Here is a 24,477-nt window from a genome sequence, read left to right as displayed (position 1 = left end):
GGAAGATCTTGTGTTTGTAGAAATAATGGGATGTGTGAAATATGAAGGGAACCGAACGCTTACTTCGGATTTTATAATCGTTTTGGTTATTTAAAATTTTGATCCTTTGTGCGGGAGGTACCAGAAGAAATGGTCCGATCTCTACCATCTTTATAACAGATCTTGTGTTACTGGAAATATTGAGATTTTCCAATTCTGAATGGAATCGGATGTTAATTTTGCGTTTTATGAGCTTTATAGATATTAAAAATATTAACCCCTTGTGAGGGAGGTACCAGAAGGAGTAGACCAATATAGCCCATCTTCACAGATTATCTTGTGTTAATTGAAATAATTGGATGTGTTAAATATGAAGAGAACCGGATGCTTATTTCGGTTTTTATAATCGTTTTGATTTTTCAAAACTTTTCCCCTTTGTGGGCGAGGTACAAGAAGGAATGGTTCAAAGGAATAGTTATAGCAAATATTTTGTTGATAGAAATATTGAGATGTACCGAGTCTGCATATCATTGGACGCTAATTTTACTTTATGTGAGCTTTAGGGATATTTAAAAATTTGGCCCTGTGTGAGGGAGGTACCAGAAGGAGTTGGTCCATATATCCCATCTCCACAGCAGATCTTGTGTCAGTAGAAATAATGGGATTTGTAAAATATTAAGAGAACTAATTGCTTATTACGGAATTTTTAATCGTTTTGATCTTTCAAAACATTGACCCTTTATGCGTTCGGTACAAGAAGAAATGGTACGATCTCTATCATCTTTATAACAGATCTTGTGTTTATGGAAATATTGAGATGTGCCAAGCCGGAATCGAATCTAATATTAATTTCGTGTTTTATGAGCTTCATGAAAAATTCAAAATTTTGAACCTTTGTGGGGGAGGTGCCAGAAGTAGTGGACCGATATATCCCATCTTTACTCCAGACCTTGGGTTAATAAAAAATATTGTGATGTGTGTCATTTGAAGAGAACCTAATGCTTATTTCGGATTTTATAATCGTTTTGATTATTCAAAACGTTGAACCTTTGTGGGGAAGGTACCAGAAGGAATGGTCCGATCTCTACCACCTTTATAACAAATCATGTGTTAATAGAAATATTGAGATGTGCCGAGTCTGAATGGAATTGGATGTTAATTTCGTTTTATAATAGTTATAATTATTCGAAATAGTAACCCTTTGTGGGATAGGTCCTTGATGTTGTGGAATTGACCTATATTGTGGAGAGGACCAATAGAGAGGACCTCACGTAGCAGTGATGGCAATATTAGGATTTGGAGCAAAATCAGATCTTTCTTTCTGTGTAGTAAAATATTTTTTTTTTGAAAATTTCGACTTTTTGTGGGGGAGTTACCAGAAGAAGTGGACCGATATTGTCCATCTGTCCAAACTCGATCTAAGTTTGACAATAATAGTACTATGTGCGAAGTTTGGACCAAATCGCATATTCCCTTCGAGGGCTATCGTGCGGACCAGCCAGCCAGACAGACGGACTGACGAGCATCGCTAGATCGACGCCAAATGTCCTGAAATGGATTTAGTCCCCAGATCTCTTTGGATCTCTACAACCGTTATCTCAATGAGCCACGTTTTGGCCGTATCAATTGATACATACTTGGGTTGAGGTAGATTTTTCGCCTAAAAAATTCCATATATGAGCAATTCCACCAATTCGCCTTTTCAACCACATTTCTGTTATATATTTATGCAAAATATATTCAAATGTCAAATGCATTTCAAAAATCCTTGTGTTATTATTATTGTTAGTTATATTTGAACAAAATTTAATAATTTATTGTCAAAATTCCACTCGTGTATGATGTTAACAATAAAAACAGAAAACTTATTTATTTTTACATAGCTACATTGTTTGCAATGCCAGTGGTACCATTTGTTGTAGTTCGTTTTTTTTTTGTTTAATTTGTAATGTATTCATTGGTGCATACAAGCTTCGAAATACCTTCAAAGGGTATATAAATAATTCAAGCAAAACACACACAAAACAACACTCACACCCATACCAACACACACCCATCTGTACATACATGTATGCATATTACACAAAACAAAATAGAAGCGAACAAAAACAGTCTTCTGACCTAACTTTTCCAACGACGACACAATATTGTTTTGCCCGCTGTTGGATCTGCGGTCCAAATGTTAGTGGACATTAAATGGAGCTGTTTTGTTACACAAGGCAAGGCAAAGTTATTCATTTGGCTATAATGCAAACAACACGCGTTCGCCAAAACGGTTAGTAGTAGCCCATCAAAAAAACACACACACACACATGATTCCATGTATGTATGGGTGCACATAGCCATGCCAATCTCATCAACAAAACCCACTGTTGCCCTTGTTCTGATGTTTGCTACCTCTGTTCGTTCGGGTAGTTTGTTTTAGTCTTTAGAGCTTTGATGGTTTGTTGTTGTTGCCTTCTGCCATTGTTTTCGGTTGAATGCTTTACTGGTTGGTTAGTGGTGACTCGTGTTGTTTGAAGTGCCTGCACTCACACACACATACCCACACATATGCACTCACTTAACCATAGTCCAGTTATAGCCCAGAACGCAACGCAAAAAAGTGTTTCAAACTCTACAAAAAGTATTCCATAGTGCAATTATGAATTGCAGAGCTGCTAGGCGCAGTAAATGAAGCCATCCATCCATCCATAGTCATGTGGGGATATTTGGGGAGTGGGTGTCTGATGTTTGATTAAGCGAATAGCATTGCAGTTTGTGGGAAAACCCACAAAACATGCATGTGTGACATTATTTTGAGAACAATCCAAAACTAAACAAGTAAAAAAGCTGTAAGTTCGGCCAGGCCGAACTTTTAATACCCTCCACCATTTGATACAAATTTGGCAATTGCCAAAAAAAATGCATAGGCAACTTTTGTCATAAGTTATAGCAATATTAAAATGCGAAACTTGAAGAAAAATCTGTTTATAATGTAGCTGAAATCATCAAAATTCCGAATATGGGGGGTACAGTTATATGGGGGCTATACGTAGACGTGGTGCTGCACAGACAATTTTCTGGCATGGGCTGAAGTATCCATTATGAACTTCATATGAGAAATTTTAAACAATCCCGGTAAACAGTGTCGATAAAATCATCAAAATACCGGATATCGGGGGGTACGGTATACGGGGGCTATATGAAGACGTGGACCTACATGACCCATTTTCTGTTTTATGCTGCAGTATCTATTACGAACTTCAAATACCAAATTTGGAACAATTCCGCTAAATAATGTCGCTAAAATCATCAAAATACCGAATATCGGGGGTACCGTTATATGGGGGCTACAAGAAGACGTGGACCTGCACAGATAATTTTCTGTCTTACGCTGTAGTATCCATTACGAACTTCAAATGCCAAATTTGAAACAATTCCGGTGAATAATGTCGCTAAAATCATCAAAATACCGAATATCGGGAGGTACCGTTATATGGGGGCTATATGATAACTTGGACCTACATAGCAAAAATTTAGGCTTCTATCTCAATTTGTTCGAAAGATAGCGTGATTACAACAGACAGACAGACAGACGGACATGGCTAAAGAAGAATTTTACGCTGATCAAGAATATATATACTTTGTTGGGTCTGACATGAGTATTTCGAGGAGTTACAAACGGAATGACAAAATTAATATACCCTCCATAGTATAGTGGAGGGTATAAAAGCCATTGTTTTTATGTCCCGGAATGTTTCGTAGTTAGTTGGACAATGGGTGCACAAAGGTGAACTTTTTCGAAAAATGCATTAAACCAATGTTTGAAAAATTATTATTTCCTTTAAGAATCATATTGTCCGCATGTCTGGCTGGCTGGCAGTTGAGAACGAAAACTCTAGAGCAAACTTGGACAAAACTTTGCTCAACGCAAAATTTTTGTGGTCTGATCGTACTCAAAAAAATTACCCTATAAAAAAACAAATTACCCTTAAACATGTGAAAAAGAATCCGTCAGTTTCGCCCACAGATTTTGACCCTCAGCCAATGTTCGTTCATTTAAATATAAAAAAATATAAATGTCTGTTTCAGCATCAACACCCAGACGAAACAGCTGAAGCTACAATCTTAGGCTTTTGGAAATACAAAGTACGAAAATTACTAAAATGTCCTAGAAATTGAATACTTTATATTGGAAAAACGGAATGAGGAAAAATTCTGAAATTTGAAATGAGAGTCACTGATCGAGTACAGGATAGATGTAGCATAGGGTCTATGGAAATTCGAACTTAAAGTTTATAAAAAGTTCTTAAATGGTACTAAACAGCTAAATGGTACTAAATATGGTACAATTTCGATGTGGGTGAAGCGATAGAGACAATTTGGAAAAAAGTTTACCATCGGATTGCAGGATTGGGATACGTAGTTAGTTTTGACTACTTTATTTGCTGCAATTTAAATTTTGAGAGAACCGAGAGAGTCGGAATTTTAAAATTTGAAAACAAGATTACTGTCGAAGTGTAGAATTTGGATATGGATGTATTTTTTGGAAATTTGTACTTATATGAACTAAAATGTACCAAATTTGGTACAATTTGAAACCGATAGAGTTGGGATCCTAAAATTGGGAAATAGAATAGAATTTAGAATTTTGCTAAAATGTACAAACTTTGTAATAATTTGATTTTGGGCAAACCTATCGGGATGGTATGCTGAAATTTGGAATTGAGATTACTGTGGGAGTCTAGGAGGGGGCTATATGGGAAACATTGAAAATTCGTACTTATGTGTACTAAATGGTAATAAATTTAGTACAATTTAGTATTGGGTGAACAGATGGTGCTTGAAATTTTGACACATGGATATGGTTTCGGGTATGTGTACTATAACTGTACGAAAAGTACTTAATAGTGTACGAAAAGTACTTAATAGTGCAATATTTTTTTATTGAGTAAAGGGATATAGAAAAAAGTTTAAACTTTGATATTAAGGTCTCTGAGATTTGGAGTTGGTTTCGGAAATGTGTACTAAAATTGTACGAAAAGTACTAATAGAGATAACATTCTGAAATTTCATATTTAGATTACTCATGGTGACTGTTTTGAGATATGGAGGTGGTTTTGGAAATGCGTCCTATATTTGTACGAAAAGCATTAAATGGTATCTAAGTTGGTATTTGGTGGGAGAAAAGGGCTGGAAATCTCAAATTTGATATTTAGGTCTCTGTTAGTATCTGAAATTGAGATATCGAGGTGGTTTTGGAAATGTGTGGTTTAATTGTACGAATAGTACTATATGGTACTTAATTTGGTATTGGGTGAATAAATAGAGCTGAAATCCTAAAATTTGATATAGATGTCACTGTGGATAAGATATTGATGTGCATTTGGATATGCGTACTAAAATTGTACTAAACGGTACTAAATTTGGTAATGAGGGAAATTAAAGAGCAGAAATTTGATATAGATTTCACTGTTGGTGTCTGTGGTTAAGATATGGCGGTAATTTTGGAGAAGTGTACCATAATTGTTCGAAAAGTACTAAGTGGTACTAAATTGGGTGTTAGGTGAATAAATAGAGCTGAAATTCTGAAATTTGATATTTGAAAGATAAAAAACTGCAAAAAAAAGCCATAGTTGTTACATTTTTTTTTTTTTCACTTTTTTTTTTTTTGAATGAAAGAAAAAAATGTGGGATAGCATCAAATTTTAGAATAAGTTTAGATTTGTTCGAATTGGTCACCTTTGGCACGAATTATGACCTTCAAACGGCCAATGAAACCGTCACACGCTGTCCGAATGTTGCTCTGCGCTATTTTGGACCATTCCCGACGAAGCTCTTGCTTGAGGTGATCGACACTTTGGTATTTTTTAGTGTCAACCTTACTTTTCAAAATACTCCAGACACAAAAGTCCAGCGGATTGGTATCCGAAGATTTTGGTGGCCATTGTGCGCTGGAAATAAAGCGAGGAACCTCATTTTGTAACTATTCTTGGGTGGCGCGTGCTGAGTGCGATTGTGCTGAGTCCTATTGGAATGTCCAACGTCTGCGGCCAAGATGTTTGCGTGCCCAAGGCTTTAATACACCCTCCAGAATATTTTTGCGATAATATTCGGCATTTATTCTGATGCCATGGTCGATTAATACCAGCGGTGAGCGACTATCGGCTGTTATGGCGGCCCACACCATCACCATGGTCGGCACTTGAGTTCTGGTGGCCAACCGAAGGTGCACATTTTCTGCTGACCTCTTTGGCAAGTAAACACGATCATTTTGTTTGTTTACAAACTGCTGGACAGCGAATGTTTTCTCATCGGAGCGGAGAAAATCAAATTCGGCAGTTCACCACTTTTGGCCAAGAGAAGCAACTCTAGCTCTTTTGAGTCTATTTACTTTCTGTTGCGGTGTAAGTTCTTGCACTTTTTGGAATTTCAATGGCTTTACGCCGACCGCATTTTTCAATATTTGCAGAATGGGATATTGTGATATGTTCAGCTCACGAGCCATTTTTCGGCCACTGCGACATGGGTTTCGATCAAGTCGCTTCTTTACTTTTCGAACCAATTTCTTGACGTCGGGCTACGCTACCAGTATCTCGGTAACGAGCGATGGTACGAGACACAAATGATTTATTCACATTTAAATGCTGGAGTGCTCTAACGATAGCCACTTGTGGCTTTCCAGCCAAATATAAATAAATCAAACTATTACGCTTGAATTCCATCACGAATAACTTTTTTTTCTGGAGAATTATCACCAAAATGCTTTTGTACACTTGTAAACAGCTGTCGGACTAGTGGCTTTGAAATGACAGCAGTCTGAAGTTGGTTGCAGTTTTTTCATCTCACCCTGTAGATCTCACTCTTGGTGTCTGTGGTTAAGATATTGAAATGATTTTCGAAATTTTGTACTAGTATCAAATCAGTATAGTATCAAAGTATCAAATTGTACTAAATTGGATATTGGGTGAAGGGACATGACTGGAATCCTGAAATTTGATATTGCCGTCCTTGTTGGTATCTGGTACCAAAGTACTGAGTGCTACTAATTCCGGATTACTGTTGATGTCTAGGATGGAGAGATGTAGATTGTTTTGGACATAATTTGGTATTTGATGAAAGGACAGATCTCTGATTTTTAGGGTTTACATCTGGAGACGTTGAAATAATATGGACCTAAAAATTAAATGCGTAAAATCCACGTTTGTTGTCTTCAAAGACTGTGGGAAAGATATCCTTTAAAAAATCTATGTTTGTTTGCTTCATGGGTTGTGGAAAAATATTTTTTTTAAAAAATTCACATTTCTTGAGTCATTTGACCTTAAAAATATTCTTGAAATTAAAAAAAAAATACACATCAGTTTACTTTATGGGCCGTAGAAAAAATATTTATTGTAAAATCCATGTGCCTTAAAAAAACCGTTAAAAATCCACTTCCGATAGTCCTTTAGAGAGTTTTACTCTTTTCTCGAGTTTTCGCAGGTCTACTCAAAATGCTCAATCGCAACTGATTTGTTTGGAAGTTCTGGCAGAAACCTCGAAAATCAGGCGAAACCGCCGTCCTATGGGCATTTCCACGATTTTATTTTCCATATCAAAGAGCTCAATTCATGCTCTTTATAATGGTAATTTATCCCTCTTATTAGGAAAACTCTTATTTGAAAGTCAAATGTGAACATTTGTTGTAATGCCCTCGCACTATAAGTTGCCATATTTATCTCACATTGACCCAGTTCATAGTCCAAAGCAAACAATTTATGGAAACAATTTGAATGAACTTTTTTTTCCTTTTTCGTCTTGGAATATTCAATGTTTGAAGCTGGCAGGGAAAAAACTACAGTAAAACCTCTAAAAAATTAGGGCAGAAGATCAAAAACGTCCATTTAATAGAGGAAATCAACAAAAGGATATGTGGCGCAAATTAGAAATGTTCGAAAATATTGGGAGTATCATTCCCGAGAATGTTGTCCCTGCCAGAGGTTCCACTGTATACTAACAATTGATTGTTGACTTGATTGTCATTGCCCCATAAGCTTTTGTTTTTGTTCTCATTTGACTTGATTGTCATCGACAGTGGGTCTAGTTGTTAGTAAAGGGCTTTCCTCGATGCTAATGGTTGGTCTCTTTTTGACTTCATTGTGAGCGAGTGTGTGTGTTTGGAGGGTCTTATATTCCCGAGGCAACTTAGAACAATAAATATTGTGCGCTTGGTAGTGGAATCGAATTTCCAAACACATGTGTATGTGTGTAGCAATATAATAACCAATGAAAATGGAGTAGCAGCTAGGATATAATGATGAGGTTTGATGTCGTTGTTGATGGTGGTGGGGTCGCATGGTTGGAGACAACATGAAGTGTTTTCCTTCAGCTATTGCCTTTGCTGGTCATTATTATTAGATGTCGTTGAATGTGTCATTATGTCACTCATTTTTATTGTTGTCGTCGTCGTCGTTGTCGTTGTTTCAGTTGAAGGTTATTGCCTGTCACAAGTTTTGCAGAGCGAAGAAAAAACGCTAACAATGTCCACACAACATATCGTTTGTTGATATAGCTCTAAAAATGTTCGGTCGGCACGCACATTTAACTCGAGGGTGGAGTAGGTTATGTCGTGTTTATTGTAAAGTGGAAAATGCTGTTGGGTCTTGTGAAAAATGCGTAAAATGTGCTGGGTGAGTTCAGGCATGAAAAATATTTGTTCAGGGGAAAAATTAAAGTGAACGATAAAAATTCTGTAATGTTGGGGTAGTTGTCGCAAATAAACTAAACACTAAACAAATATTGTCCATAAGTCTATCCTCATATCTATATAAAAGCAGTTATTCTATTTTCAGCGGAGCTGACAGAATTTTTCTGAGTAGAACACACGACGATCTGGCTGCTATAACTTACTATAATAGGAACAACGACAGATTTATAAAAGTAACATTTACCTCATATCGATTCGACACATTTGAAAAATGTCTAGTCAAAATAACGGTTTTAGACCCTAGGTTTCTTTGGACCCAATCCGTTTCTGCGCCTAATCGAAAAAATCGACCCTAGGTTTCTTTGGTTTAAATCCGTTTCAAGACATTTGGAGTCAATCTAGGAGTGTCCGTCCATCTGTCTGTCTGGCTGGTGCGCACGATAACTCTCGAAGGGAGTATCCGATTTAATCCGGTGTTTGTACATCGTAATATTATTGGCAAACACAGATCGACTTCTTAGATGTGCAATATCGGTGCATTCCTTCTCGTACAAAGGGTCAAAATTTTCTTAAAAAAAAAAATTACGTCATGGAACAAGAAAAGATAGTCTATTTTTATTAGAACTTTGCAAATCCTAATATTCGCATCAGTGCCTCCCCATCAAGTACCTCCCCCACATATGACCAAAATTTTTAATAATCATACATTTTATTAAATGTGATATAAGATTCCGATTACACACATTGTAATATTTTTATTAAACCACGGTCTGGTTTGAAGTTGTAATATATCGGTCAACTCCTTCTGGTACCTCCCCCACAAAGGGTCAAAATTTTGAATATGCATGATATAAACGCGAAATTAATATCTGATTCCATTCAGAAAAGACACACCCCAATATTTTCATCAACACAAGATCTCTTATAAAGATGGTAGAGATCGGACCATTACTACTGGTAACCCCCCCCCCCCCACAAAGGATTATAAAGATGGTGGATACCGGACCATTCCTTCTGGTACCTCCACAAAGGGTTAAAGTTTTAATAACCAAACACCTGGTTCCCTTCATATTTCACACATCCCATTATTGCTACTAACACAAGATCTGCTGGTACCTCCCCCATATAAGCGATATAAGCATCCAGCGAAGAAAGCGATATAAGCATCCAACTCTCTTCAAATTTCATACGTTCCAACATTTTTGCTGACACAAGATTTCTTGTGAAGAATATATATATTTGCGAACCCCTTCTGGTACCTTACCAACGAACGGTCACAATTTTCAATAATTTTATATGTCATAACTTGCGAAACAAGATAGAAATTTCTATCAACCAGAAACCTGATATGAATATGGAATTTATGATTTCACATAAAGTTGGATATAAATGTTCGATGTTCTGGTAATTTTGCCATACCAATATTTTATCTGTATTATATTGAGCATGGAAATGGAATACATCGGTTAACTATACCCCACGCCCATTTTTACATTTTCTAAAAATTATCACATATAAAGTGAAGGAAGTAGTCGATGTAGTCCAAACCTGGCACGTCGCAATATTTTTTTCATATTTATTTAGGTTCTTCTGCAAATGTTTGCACAAAATATTTTGTACACTTTAGTTTCATTCCTAGAAACATCTCATAAATATCCGGAAATATGTACATTCATACACACATATCCTAAAACAATGTATGTGAATAGTAAACTTCCCAACATACCAAATTGACTTGAGAATAATATTTTAATAAGCTTACAAACATAAGCCTTAAGCTTGAGAAAATCTTGAGAATGTATTGAGAAATGTTTGTTTAACAATTATAGAATAATCAAAACGGAACCCTTATTCATAAGCTTATTCTTATAATTGTAGAATAAGCTTACGAAAGCAATATTATATCAAGCTTATTTTTTCAATGGTATAAAATAGTTATTTTTTCATTTTTTTTAATTATTTTACACATTTCATTCATTGATGACCATCCCAACTCTCACTGCCTCCTTTTGCCTTGGTCCTAGATGCTTTCTTTCCACTTATTTGAGCTTCTGCATCTCCTCCACTAATTCTTCACTTCTCTTGAATTCTTGCAACTTTTGACGCCTCTATTCTGAAATGAGATTGAAATAATATATACTACAGATTCCCGGAATTATTATTCATCATTACCTTAGAGTTTCGTCCGGAAATGGTCCTAAATTCGCGTGATTTTGATTATAACCAAAGAAAATATTTTTTGTCGAAAAATTTCTCAAAAAACAAAAAAAATCAAAACAATTTTGTCAACAAAGGACAGATTTGAGAAAAGTTTGTGCAAAAAGTGTTTCTCTAGCATTGTTGAAAAATTCTTACGATAAACTATTTTCATAATATTATTCTCAAGCTGTATTGTATTTTTGGTATGTTGGGTTCCCTAAATATTTGTTATTTCCATTTCGTCGGAAATGTTTTGTTGTCTGTTAACTTCATGACAGTAAGTTGTGTTGTTCATTCGTATATCGTTTACTTTTTTTTTTTGGGAAATGTTGGTGTGCCGTTACAAGAGCTTAATTTGTTTTCTCCTCCTTTAGCTGGTGAAGAGGGAGAGAGAGAGAGAGGGAAAATGTAAACAAAAACCGGAACTAAACAAGGAAAAGCTAGACACCAACGTTTTCCGCGAAATTTTCGGAAATTCCAAAAATTTTGGGTTTAGTAACAAAAGGGGGAATCCATATTATGGGCGACGAAATACAGCACAAAAATTATTAACCACGTTCTGACACCGCAACATAATGGAAGGCAAAAAATAAAAAGAAAAGATATGTGTCTGAACGTTTTTCCCTATCTCATCACATGTTAGTGTTATGGGCTCCAAAAGTTTGGAAGTTTGAAATCTGGCAAACCATAAACCCAGACTCACTACGGCTTCAGTACAGTACAGCTTTAATGTAGGAAATTAGGTCAGATTTAGACTTTTGGCGTTTTTAGGACCTATAGTAACATTTATGGTAAATAATTTTGTAAAATATTTTGACTTGCTACGATCCCGTTTAAAGGGAGTAATAAATCATATTTTGGAAAAATATCAAAAAACCCCCTTTGGTGAATCGCACGAGGACGAAAATAAACCTCGTATTGTTGTCCAAATTCCATGGAATCTTAATCCGAAAATTATCCGTTGTAGTTATGTAGCTTTGCGATGTAGACTTTCAAAACGCCGATACGAGTGTTCCATAATTTCAACTCTACTTTCATAATCTGCTGGATTGTTTCCCTATTTATCATACCCTCCACCATACTATGGAGGGTATATTAACTTTGTCATTCCGTTTGTAACTCCTCGAAATACTCATGTCAGACCCAACAAAGTATATATATATATATATTCCTGAGCAGCGTAAAATCCTAAGTCGATTTAGAGATGTCCGTCTGTCTGTGGTAATCACGCTATCTTTCGAACGAATTGAGATAGAAGGCTAAAAATTTGCACACATGTTTATTTTTCCAGTAGGCAGGTTAAGTTCGTAAATGGGCCATGTAGGTCCACGTTTTCATATAGCCCCCATACAACGGTACCTCCCGATGATTTTAGCGACATTATTCAACGAAATTGTTTCAAATTTAGTATTTGAAGTTCGTAATAGATACTACAGCCTATGGCAGAAAATTGTCTGTGCAGGCCCACGTCTTCGTATAGGCCCCATATAACATTACCTCCCAATATTCGGTATTTTGTTGATTTTAGCCTCATTATTCACCAGAATTGTTTTAAATTACGTATTTAGAGTTCGTAATGGAAACTACAGTCTGTGACAGAAAATTGTCTGTGCAGGTTCCGGTCTTTGCATAGGCCCCATATAACAGTACCTCCCTATATTCGGTATTTTGACGAGTTTAGATACAATACTCACCGAAATTGTTTGAAATGTTGTATTTGAAGTTCGTAATGGATGCTACAGTCTGTGACAGAAAATTATCTGTGCGTAGGCCCCATATATCAGTACCTCCCTATATTCGGAATTTTGACGATTTTAGGTACAATATTCATCGAAATTGTTTGAGATGTTGTATTTGAAGTTCGTAATGGATGCTACAGCCTGTGACAGCATATTGTCAATGCTGGTCCAGGTCTTTGCACAGCTCCGGTATAACAGTACCTCCCTATATACGATATTTTGATGATTTTAGCTACATTATTTCAAGTTTCGAATTTGAATATGGTAATGGCTTATGACAAGCAATGCCTATGTAGGTCCACGTCGTATACTTAATATAACTACCATCTTCGGTATTTTTAAAATTGTAACATAATTTTTTAAGGATTTTATTTTTTGAAAATTTTTAATGTACCTAAAATCATCAAATTCGTTCCAAATGGTGGAGGGTATTCAAAGTTTGGCCCGGCCGAACTTACTGCTTTTTAACTTGTTTTTTTTTTTTGACAAATGTTGTGGAAAAGGTACCAGAAAGAGTGGTTCGCTATACTCCATCTTCACAGCATGTTTGTGTTGGTAGAAATAGTTGAAAACGCTGAGTTTGAAGAGAATCGGACGCTCATTTCACATTTTATCGACTGATTGGTATTTAAAATTGTTGACCCGTTATGTGGGTGGTAGCAAAAGGAGTGGGATATATTGGGATTTACAAAGTTTAAAGACAATCGGAATATTATTTTACATTTTAAAAGAGTCATAGTTATTCAAAATGTTAACACATTGTGGAGTGTGAACCCATTCTGTTCATCCTCCCACCTGATTTAACACTAAAAAAATATTTGCAAAGTGTCAACAAAATCGATTGATGCGTTGTCTTCCCATGAGTGGAAGATTACAATTGGGTCCTATAAACCATACTTGAACTAGTGTGCCTAAGTTCATCTCCCAAACCTTAGTTCATGTTGTGTACCTTAGTTTGTTTGGCGAAACTCGGCGAGCCTTCAAAGAGTTAATGAATCTCTACGTGAGCAGTTGAACCTCAGATGAGCTTTGGGACCTCTGATGAGCTTTTGGTGAACCTCTCTCTATAGGGGGGCTGGTGAACCTCTCTGTATAGGTGAGCTGGTACACCTCTCTCTATAGGTGAGCTGGTACACCTCTCTCTATAGGTGAGTTGGTGAACCTCTCTCCAGAGGTAAGCTGGTGAACCTCTCTCCAGAGGTAAGCTGGTGAACCTCTCTCCAGAGGTAAGCTGGTGAACCTCTCTCCAGAGGTAAGCTGATGAACCACTCTCCAGAGGTAAGCTGGTAAACCACTCTCCAGAGGTAAGCTGGTGAACCTCTCTCCAGAGGTAAGCTGGTGAACCTCTCTCCAGAGGTAAGCTGGTGAACCTCTCTCCAGAGGTAAGCTGGTGAACCTCTCTCCAGAGGTAAGCTGTTGAACCTCTCTCCAGAGGTAAGCTGGTGAAACTCTCTCCAGAGGTAAGCTGGTGAACCTCTCTCCAGAGGTAAGCTGGTGAACCTCTCTCCAGAGGTAAGCTGTTGAACCTCTCTCCAGAGGTAAGCTGGTAAACCACTCTCCAGAGGTAAGCTGGTGAACCTCTCTCCAGAGGTAAGCTGGTGAACCTCTCTCCAGAGGTAAGCTGGTAAACCTCTCTCTTCTTCCCATGAGGGGTGGGCACCCCTAGATCGACTTAAAATGCCCTGAAACATCCAAAGAGACCTGGAGTCTAAAACTGGTTTAATGAGCTCCGTTTTGGCGTTTTCATGTGGCTCTCTGGACCACATTTGTTGTAATTTCTTTGAGTGTAAATTGAATCTTCGAAACAAGTAAAAAAAGCTGTAAGTTCGGCCAAGCCGAGCTTTGAATACCCTCCACCATTTGGAACGAAATTGGCAATTTTCAAAATAATAAAATCCGGAAATAAATCTGTTAAAGTCATAAAAATACCGAATGTAGTCGTTATTTTAGGGTCTATATGATGACGTGGACCTGCATAGGCAACTTTTGTCATAAGCCAATAAAATATGCAATTACGAAACTTGAAAACAAATTCGGTGTACAATGTAGCTAAAATCATCAAAATACCGAATATGGAGGGTACCATTACATGGGGGGGCTATACCAACACATGGAACTGCACGGACAATATTCTGTCTTAGGCTGTAGTAACCATTACGAACTTTAAATACCAAATTTGAAACAATTCCGGTGAATAAAGTCGCTTAAATCACCAAAATACCTAATATCGGGAGGTACCGTTATATGGGGGCTATACGAAGACGTGGACCAGCACAGACAATTTTATGTTATACGTTGTAGTATCTATTACGAACTTCAAATACCAAATTTGAAACAATTCCGGTGAATAAAGTCGCTTAAATCACCAAAATACCGAATATCGGGAGGTGCCATTATATGGAGGCTATGGCAATACGTGCACCTACATGGCCCATTTTCAATACCAAAAGACCTGCAGACATAACATACATTTGAGTAAAATTGTATCAACCTACTTCATTTCGTTGGGAAGATTGAGTTATTTCCACAGACGGACAAACGGACGGACATCGTTAAACCGATTTTGAAACTAGTCAAGTTTTCAAAAAAATGAGTATTGAGACCGATACGCTTATTTGTTAAAAACTTTTTTTGGAAAGAAGTCCTTTTTTCAAGAGGGCCAAATTTGGCATTGTTTTCATTTGTTTAGTTTTATTTTTTTTAATTTTTTTTTTTATTTTTTAAATTAATATTTTTTTTGTTTTTTTATATTTATATTATTATTATTTATTTATTTATTATTATTATTATTATTTTTTTTTTCTTTTTTTTTTTTTTTTGAAGAAGGATTTTTTATAGGGGTCATATTTTCTGTGTCTCAGTCGACCAATACTGCTCGCATTCTATAACATATAAATCCTCTTAGTTTTGGCACACAATCTCTCTCACAATTTCAAAAAATAATTCTCCATAACTCGTCATAATTTCGTTAAAAATTTCCCCCAATTTTCGTGGCCCAAAAAAAAATATCCATTTCAACTTTTCCCATTCATATTAAATATTCTTTCGCTAATTTGAAATATTACGCTTTCTCAATACTTCACTGCAGTAGTAAAGTGAGGATGTCTGGTTTCCACTTTCCGTGTCCATTTTGTACTGGAGGAAGAAGGAAAACAGAGGGTATTTGACGGGCGTAACAAAAACTAAAAACATGGAACGAACACAAATTAGGAAGCCATTGTGAAAGGCAATGGCTTTTAATTGCTTTGGTTGTTCAAGCATGTGAAATGAGATGAATGGGCGATGGGGAGAGAGATGAATAAGATGAAAACGGAGAGAAAGAGAGGGCGGACTCTGAAGATTTAAATGAATGTGAGAGGTGAACACTTGAAGTGGTGTAAAGTGCAATTAATTGAATGCTACTGCAATGAATGCATTTTACGAGCAGGAATGCCAAGAATGAGGAGGTCAAAGCAAAATTAAAAACATTCCCTTATTTTGCTACAAAAGGAAATTAGAAAAATCACTTGAAGCTAAATTCTGTGCTTCCGAACAGGAAACGTTTTTGCTTTAAGTAGCCATTGTCGGAAGTATTTAATAGTGGATTGGAATTGATTCGTTGGGAACAAAGTGTAATTGTATATCCATGCGTATACGTATTGACGTCAAGTATACGCAACAGGAGGGAGAAATGGATAAGTAATAATGTAAGCTATTTTCACATGAGGGGTTTGATTAAGAGAATTTTGCAGATGAGGGAGAGAGAACAATAGGGATATCAAAAGTGAGATATACAATTGATGTAGAGAGGGGAAAGATTATTTTTAATGGGAATGTATGAGTCGGATATTTAATAGAAAAAAGTTTGTACTAAACCTGTTGCATATATTCCAGAAATTAAACAAGCAAAAAAGCTGTAAGTTCCGGGCCGAACTTTGAGTACCCTCCACCACTTGGAACGAATTTGGCAATTCTCAAAAACAATAAAATCCATTAAAAACTCTGTACAAATCTTAAAATTACCGCATGTAGCTGTTATTTTAGGGTCTATACGACGACATGGACCTTCGTAGGTAACTTTTTTTTAAATGCGAAACTTAAAAAAAATCGGTGGGAAATTTAGCTAAAATCATCAAAATGCCGAATATCGGGAGGTACCGTTATATGAGGGATATACGAATACGTGGACCTGCACGTTTTGTTGTTTTAGGCTGTAGTATCCATTACGAACTTCAAATACCAAATTTGAAACAATTCCGGTGAATAATGTCGATAAAATCATCAAAATACCGAATATCGGGAGGTACTGTTATATGAGGGCTATACGAAGACATGGACCTACACAGACAATTTTCTGTATTAGGTTGTAGTATCCATTTCGAACTTCAAATGCCAAATTTGAAACAATTCCGGTGAATAACGTCGCTAAAATCATCAAAATACCGAAAATCATCAAAATACCGAATATGGGGAGGTACCGTTATATGGGGGCTATACGAAGACGTGGACCTGCACAGACAATTTTCTGTCATATGCTGTAGTAACCATTTCGAACTTCAAATGCCAAATTTGAAACAATTCCGGTGAATAATGTCGCAAAAATCATCAAAATACCGAATGTCGGGAGGTATCGTTATATCGGGGCTATACCAAAACGTAGACCTACATGGTCCATTTTCAATACGAAAAGTCCTGCAGACATAATATAAATTTGAGTAAAATTTTATCAATTTACTTCAATTCGTTCGGAAGATAGAGTGATTTCCACAGACGGACAGACGATCGGACATCGCTTAACTGGCATAGAATTTTATGCTGATCAAGAATAAATATAATTTTTGGGGTCTAAAATGTGTAACAAACGAAATGACAAACTTAATATACCCTCCATACTACGATGGAGGGTATAAAAAGGATTTTTTTTTATGTAAAGAAGTTCTGTTCTAGATCTTATGTCAATAGAAGACCTGGAAAAGGTCTTCAACTAATAAAAAATCTGCAAAAAAAGAATTCAATAGACCTCCTGTAGAATATCGTCTGTAAATGGAAAACCTGAAAAAGGTTGTCTGTCAATAGAAGACCTGAAAAAGGTATTCTGTCCATGGACTACTTAAAGAATACCTTCTTCTGAATCAGAAATTCTGTCAATAGGATTTCTTTAAATGCCCTTATATCAATTCTTACTCGTAACTCCTGAAATATTCTCCTACCTCTTTGTTTTCAAAATATTTTCTCTGTAATTAGTGTTTTTGCCTTTATGCCTTCTTCCGAATCAGAGATTCTGTCAATAGGATTTCTTTAAAGAGCCTTTCAATCAGTTCTTGTTTCTTAAATCCTGAAATATTCTCCTTACCCCAAATTTTCAATGTCATTAATTTCCTTTAATCTCTTCTTCTCTTTCCAGTCGCGTCGACAATCAGTCAGCTTCACCGCCATGCCACCCGGCGTTTTAGCCAATGACAGTCGTAACAATTCCACCGATGACATACAAATCGCTTTAGCACCCCACATACAAACCTATTTAAGTCAAACCGGTCGTCGTCATTCCTGCTGCAGCGTCATGTTGCCCGTTGCCTTTGAGCGTGCGGCCTCCAATTCATGGCTGGATCCGAAATTCGATTCAGCCGTACTGGAGGGCCAGTTTCAGACCAGTGTATTTTCACATGTGCGAATGAGATATCGGTAAGTAAAAAAATAAATGATTAACAAACAAAAGCTAAAAAATTTGTCGGTTTAGCCGACAGATGTACGCCCTCAGCCACTGTTCGCTTAATTAAATATACTTTGACTTGCTTTATGATTATCCAAGCTGTTGTTTCTTTATGGGGAAGATTCCAAAGGAGTGGATCAATGTTGTCCATTTCGTATCTAGTCTAAGTCTGATATCAATGTACCAGATTTGGTCGATATTTTGGGAAAATTAAGAAATGTGCGTGAGGTACAAAATAAAGTGGACCGAAGTATTTCACTCCATCTAATTCTGAAAACAAATATCGGGATGAACATCTAAAATTTATTTCCAAGTTTATGCGAATAATTAATCAAAATTTAAAATTTTTTTGGGAAGGTACCGGAAAGAGTGTGCCGATGACATATATATTCACATCAGATTGAAAATTGTGACCCTATGGGGTGGATATGCCAGAAGGGGTGTGCCGACATCTATCATCTTCACACCAAAGTGAAATTTGAAGGGAATCGAATGCTTTCTACATTTGTAAGCGTTTTGGTTATTCAAAATTTTGACCCTTTGTGGAGAAGTTACTATAGGGGGTAGGCCGATATATTCCATCTTCACTCCAGGTCTTGTGTTAGCAGAAATATTGGGATGTGCCAAGTTTGAAAATAATCGGATGCTCACTTCGGGATTTATGAGCTTCATAGTTATTCAAAATTGTGATCCTTTGTTGGGGAGATACCAGAAGTGATGGGCCGATATATTCCATCTTCACTTCAGGTCTTGTGTTAGCAGAAATATTGGGATATGCCAAGTTTGAAAATAATCGGATGCTCAATTCGCGTTTTATAAGCTTCATATTAATTAAAAAATTGTGACCCTTTGTAGGGGAGATACCAGAAGGAGGGGTCTGATATACTCCATCATCACACCAGATTATGTGTTGATAGAAATATTGTAATGTGAGAAATTTTAAAACATAGGATGCTTATTTTGCAAATTATATATTATATTTGGGGGGAGGTATATTATTGTGGGGGAGGTACTAAAATAAAAATACCCAAATATCCCATCTTCAAACCTGATCTTCTGCTGATAGAAATATTGTAATATGTTAAACTTGAAGAGAATCGGACACTAATTTCGCATTTTATAAAAGTTATAATTATTCCAAAGTTTGACCCTTTGTGGGGGAGGTACATGTCAGAGTGGACATATATTGTCCATTTGCGCACCTGACCTAGAACTGATACAAATATTGGGATTTGCACAAAATTGAATGATCCTTACGTGTTCTTTTCTGTGAAAGTATTGATCTTTTTTGGAGAGATACCGATATTACCCATCTCCGAAGTTGATCTATATTTAACAATAACATTACGATGTTATCTTCTCCAAATTCAACCTGGATCCTATGAACCACAATTGAATTAGTGTTGTGTACATTAGTTCGAGTGGCGAAACTCATAAGCTTTCAGTGAATTAGTGAACCTCTACGAGAGCTGTTGAACCTCAGATCAGCTTGGGGACCTCTAGATTAGCTGTTGAACCTCAGATGAGCTTCGGGACTTCTAGATGAGATGGTGAACCCTGGGTAAACTAGTGAACTTTTAGGTGAGCTGCCTCTATAGGAGAGCTGGTACACCTCTATAGATGAGCTGATAAACCTCTCTCTATAGGTGAGCTGGTAAACCTCTCTCTATAGGTGAACTGGTGAACCTCTCTCTCTCTATAGGTGAGCTGGTGAACCTCTCTCTATAGGTGAGCTGGTGAACCTCTCTCTATAGGTGAGCTGGTGAACCTCTCTCTATAGGTGAGCTGGTGAACCTCTCTCTATAGGTGAGCTGGTGAACCTCTCTCTATAGGTGAGCTGGTGAACCTCTCTCTATAGGTGAGCTGGTGAACCTCTCTCTATAGGTGAGCTGTGAACCTCTCTCTATAGGTGAGCTGGTGAAACTCTCTCTCTATAGGTGAGCTGGTGAAACTCTCTCTCTATAGGTGAGCTGGTGAAACTCTCTCTCTATAGGTGAGCTGGTGAAACTCTCTCTCTATAGGTGAGCTGGTGAAACTCTCTCTCTATAGGTGAGCTGGTGAAACTCTCTCTCTATAGGTGAGCTGGTGAAACTCTCTCTCTATAGGTGAGCTGGTGAAACTCTCTCTCTATAGGTGAGCTGGTGAACCTCTCTCTATAGGTGAGCTGGTGAACCTCTCTCTATAGGTGAGCTGGTGAACCTCTCTCTATAGGTGAGCTGGTGAACCTCTCTCTATAGGTGAGCTGGTGAAACTCTCTATAGGTGAGCTGGTGAACCTCTCGCTATAGGTGAGCTGGGTGAACCTCTCACCATAGTTGAGCTGGGTGAACCTCTCTCCATAGCTGAGCTCGTGAACCTCTCTCCATAGTTGAGCTGGGTGAAACTCTCTCCATAAGTGAGCTGGTGAACCTCTGTCCATAGGTGAGCTGGGTGAACCTCTCTCCATAGGTGAGCTGGGTGAACCTCTCTCCATAGGTGAGCTGGTGAACCTTTGTCCATAGGTGAGCTGGGTGAACCTCTCTCCATAGGTGAGCTGGGTGAACCTCTCTCCATAGGTGAGCTGGGTGAACCTCTCTCCATAGGTGAGCTGGTGAACCTCTCTCTATAGGTGAGTTGGGAAATCAACATATTTAATTAGGTGAGTAGGTAAATTAGTTGAACTTGTACACCTTATGTCTTAAGTATTATATCATTATATCTTAAGTTTGCTTTAATCCTTAGGAAAGTTGATGTGAACTCAGGTAATGTCCATGAACTAATGAATAGCTAGCCAAGTTTAGGTGGTAAATAATTCGAGAGCTTATGAATCTTTCCTGAGCTGCAGATGTACTCTTTCGGAGCTGTTAACCCTTAGGTGTTCTTTGAGCGAGATATTAAGTCTGAGCTTGCTATCCCTTGAATATACCATTCTATGCTTGAATCTTTATTTCATGTTGATTATAAATTCATAAAATGTTGTTCCTTGAAATTAGTCTTTCCAAATTGTCCGTTAAAGTATTTACAATTGGTCGGAAAACTATTCCATGAAGTTGTATTATACATACTGGCGTATACGTACTGACATGCATTATACGCAACTGAAAATCATTTAAAAAATAACATTTTTAACTGCAAGCATTTATCGGAAATGTTTATGGTATATGTTGCAATACCATAAAATATGAAAAATTAATATATAAAGAATATCAAAAACCCGCTGAAAATGTATTACCAGTTTCATTACAATATTTCGAAGTACTAAAAAGCGGGTCGAGCAATAGGTGGTCTATTATAAAATTGAACATTTTCTCCACATTTTTTTATACATTCCCTAAACATTTTCTTCATATTTTAACATATTTAACACTACAACATTGGCAACTTTCTCTACATTTGCTTAAAATGCATTCCTTAAACATTTATTCCATATTTAAACATGAAAATGCATTCAGTAGAAGAAAGGAAACACCAACAATCCATTAAATTTATATTAACAACTTTAATATACCACATTTACTGCAGTGTTGCAATTTTCTGTTGCAAACCACCCAGGAGGTCGTTGCCTCTCTGTGTTTTCTACCCCAACAACGGGAACAAACTCAAACATCAACCCAATTCTTTGAGGGGCTACCACATTGCAACACCACTAACTGTATCCAACTTTCATTCTTTTTTATGAGTTTTGTTTTTTTTTTTTTTTGTATCCCATTAAAAATTTAAAGCATAAACACAGGCGTTGGGCAGACATGTCCATATTATCAGCAAGTTAAATACAATGTTCACGTAAAATAACGATCCCTACTATCCTACGGTAACCACCTCTAACTACCAGCTAGCTCTGTGTGGCAGGCAGGCAGGAAGGCAACAATATGCATTACAAAAAAAAAAGTTAGGTCATAAAGTTAACAACGAAATTATTTATGAAAGCCCATGTTCGGAATACAAAAACACATGCAGACAGAGAGAGAGAGAGTGCACACATATATATACAAGGGTTGTGTAGTGTGAGGTTGAGAGTTGTAGCTAGCTCGCATTTTTGCCCCCACATTTGCTTAACATACGCAAGGCATATTCTGTCGATTTGGTGTTGAAAAAAGGGTCATATTAGACAAAAGTTTTAAATAGTTTTCTGTTGTGGCTAAAGTTTGAAAAATCTGTTTTCCTGTTTTTTAAAACATTACGCTACATATTTTACGGAGGTAGATGATTATTGACATATTTAAGCCTTTTGTTAAAACCTTTTAAATAATCATTCAAAACTTCGAGTATATTACGAGAAATAATGATTTTTTTATTTACTTGAAATGGTGGACCGATAGCTTCCATTTCACTCTAGCTCCAATATAAACAAAAATATTGAGATAAAAAAAACGCATATTGATTCCTCATTTTAAGGGAGTTATTATTATTCAAAAATTGGACCCTATGTGGAAAGGATACAGGAATGAATGGACCAATATTGCCCATTTTCAATCCTGACCTCTGTCTTATATAAATATTGCACCTTTCGGTAAATATTTGCATTTCATTTTTTTAATTGGAAGATTTTTGAACTTTTTTGGGGGAGGTATGTTAGTGAGTAGAATATGTTCACGACTTATCTAAGCCTCATCTTAATATACGATGTGCCAAGTTGGAACTACGTCGGGTACTCCCTTCACTCAATATGGCATTTGTATTTTTTTTTTTTTTTCAAAATATTTTCAAATAAATAATAATACTAGTTTGTGCGATATTAGAAGAAAACGGAAAAGAGATTTCACATTTTACAAAAGTTGTTATTATTCGAAATTGTGACCATTTTCAGGTACCCTACCCAAGGGTACTGATTTCGCCTAATATGAGATTTGAATTTGTGGGCAAAACGAACAAACTTATGTGTGGAAGGTACCAGAAGGAGTGGACTGACCACTTCCGAACCCAATCTAAGTTTGGTAAAAATATTAAGATGTACTTAGTTTGGGCCAAATTGGATACTCTCTTCGAAATTTATAGAAGGTTATTGTTTGAGAGTTATCGAAGGATTAAATATATATCCTCTGTTGCCATACGGCTGCGCATAAAAAATCCGCAATTTTGGGTCAGAGGATCTTTAAAGCGATCTTAAACATTTTATCAAGATTTATGGCCATTTAATATAAATTTTCTTAGAATCTAAAATTTTAGCTACGGAATCTCAAAAATTGTTCTTGAAAAATCCACTATATTTGTATGGGGAATCTTCAAAATTTTCTAAAAAATCCATAATTTATAATTCGGGAATCTGAAAGTTATTTTTAATAAAGCCTGGAATTTTTTGTAAAGGAGGCCTTAATGTATTCATAAAAAGCCAAAATTTTCGGCCAGGAGATTAAATAATTTTTACAAATTTAGAATGGTTGGTCAGGAACTCTTAAATATATTCTTAAAAATCCACGATCTTAAAATATGGCCAGATAATTTTAAAAATATTCTTAAAAAGCCATGGAATCCAGGAAATTTTAAAAATATTCTTGAAACATTAATAGGTTTTGTCTAAGAAATCTTTAAAATGTCCTTGAATAGTGCAAGATTTTCTGTCAGGGAATCTTAGAAAAATTCTTGAAAAAATACAAGGTCTTGGAAAATTTTGCTCAAAAAAATTTTGTTTGCGCGAAATCCTAAAATCCTTAATTTTTCGTAATCGAATCCGCCATCAAAAAATCGAAAATTTTTTGGGCAGGTAATCCTATAAATCTTCTTTGAAAAATCCTAGATTTTTGTCGAGAATCTCAAAAATATTTTATGACAATTTCCCTTGTAAAAAATATTCTTAACAAAAAATAGCCCTCAAAAAAAAAATTAAAACTTCAAAATTTTTGGTTCCGAAGTTTTCGGAAAATATTTCTCAAAAAATGCTCTATTCTTGGAATATTGATTATCATCCGATTGCAATCGAGACTTGCTACATTTCAATAATCTGTTATAAATATGGTAGAGATCGGACCATTTCTTCTGATACCTCCTCTACATAGGATTCAAGATTTTGAAAAAGATAGCGAAAAAGCATCCAACTCACTTCAAATTTCACTTATCCAAATATTTTCGCTATCATGATCTGTTGTGAAGATGATATATATCTGTGAAACCCTTCTGGTACCTCACCCACAAAGGGTCACAATTTCTTATACTTATATCTGTCATAACTTGCACAACAAGTCGGCGATTCTTTACAACTTGATATATCTAAATATTTCTCTTAACCAG

At 36.4% G+C, this 24,477-nt stretch overlaps 1 protein-coding gene across 2 annotated transcripts in view; it reads left to right on the top strand.

The window, feature by feature from the left end:
- LOC101898652 (adenylate cyclase type 9) overlaps positions 1-24,477 on the top strand; it is a 306,555-nt gene that overhangs the window by 251,750 nt on the left and 30,328 nt on the right. For both annotated transcript variants that reach the window (XM_059122004.1, XM_059122005.1), the window contains one exon: positions 17,969-18,246. In XM_059122004.1, coding sequence (XP_058977987.1) covers positions 17,969-18,246 — 278 coding nt within the window. The remainder of the gene's footprint in view (positions 1-17,968; positions 18,247-24,477) is intronic.

This window comes from Musca domestica, unplaced genomic scaffold (assembly GCF_030504385.1).
Source record: "Musca domestica strain aabys unplaced genomic scaffold, Musca_domestica.polishedcontigs.V.1.1 2, whole genome shotgun sequence".
Classification (NCBI taxonomy): Eukaryota; Metazoa; Arthropoda; class Insecta; order Diptera; family Muscidae; genus Musca; species Musca domestica.
This window is presented reverse-complemented; position numbering and strand designations above follow the sequence as displayed.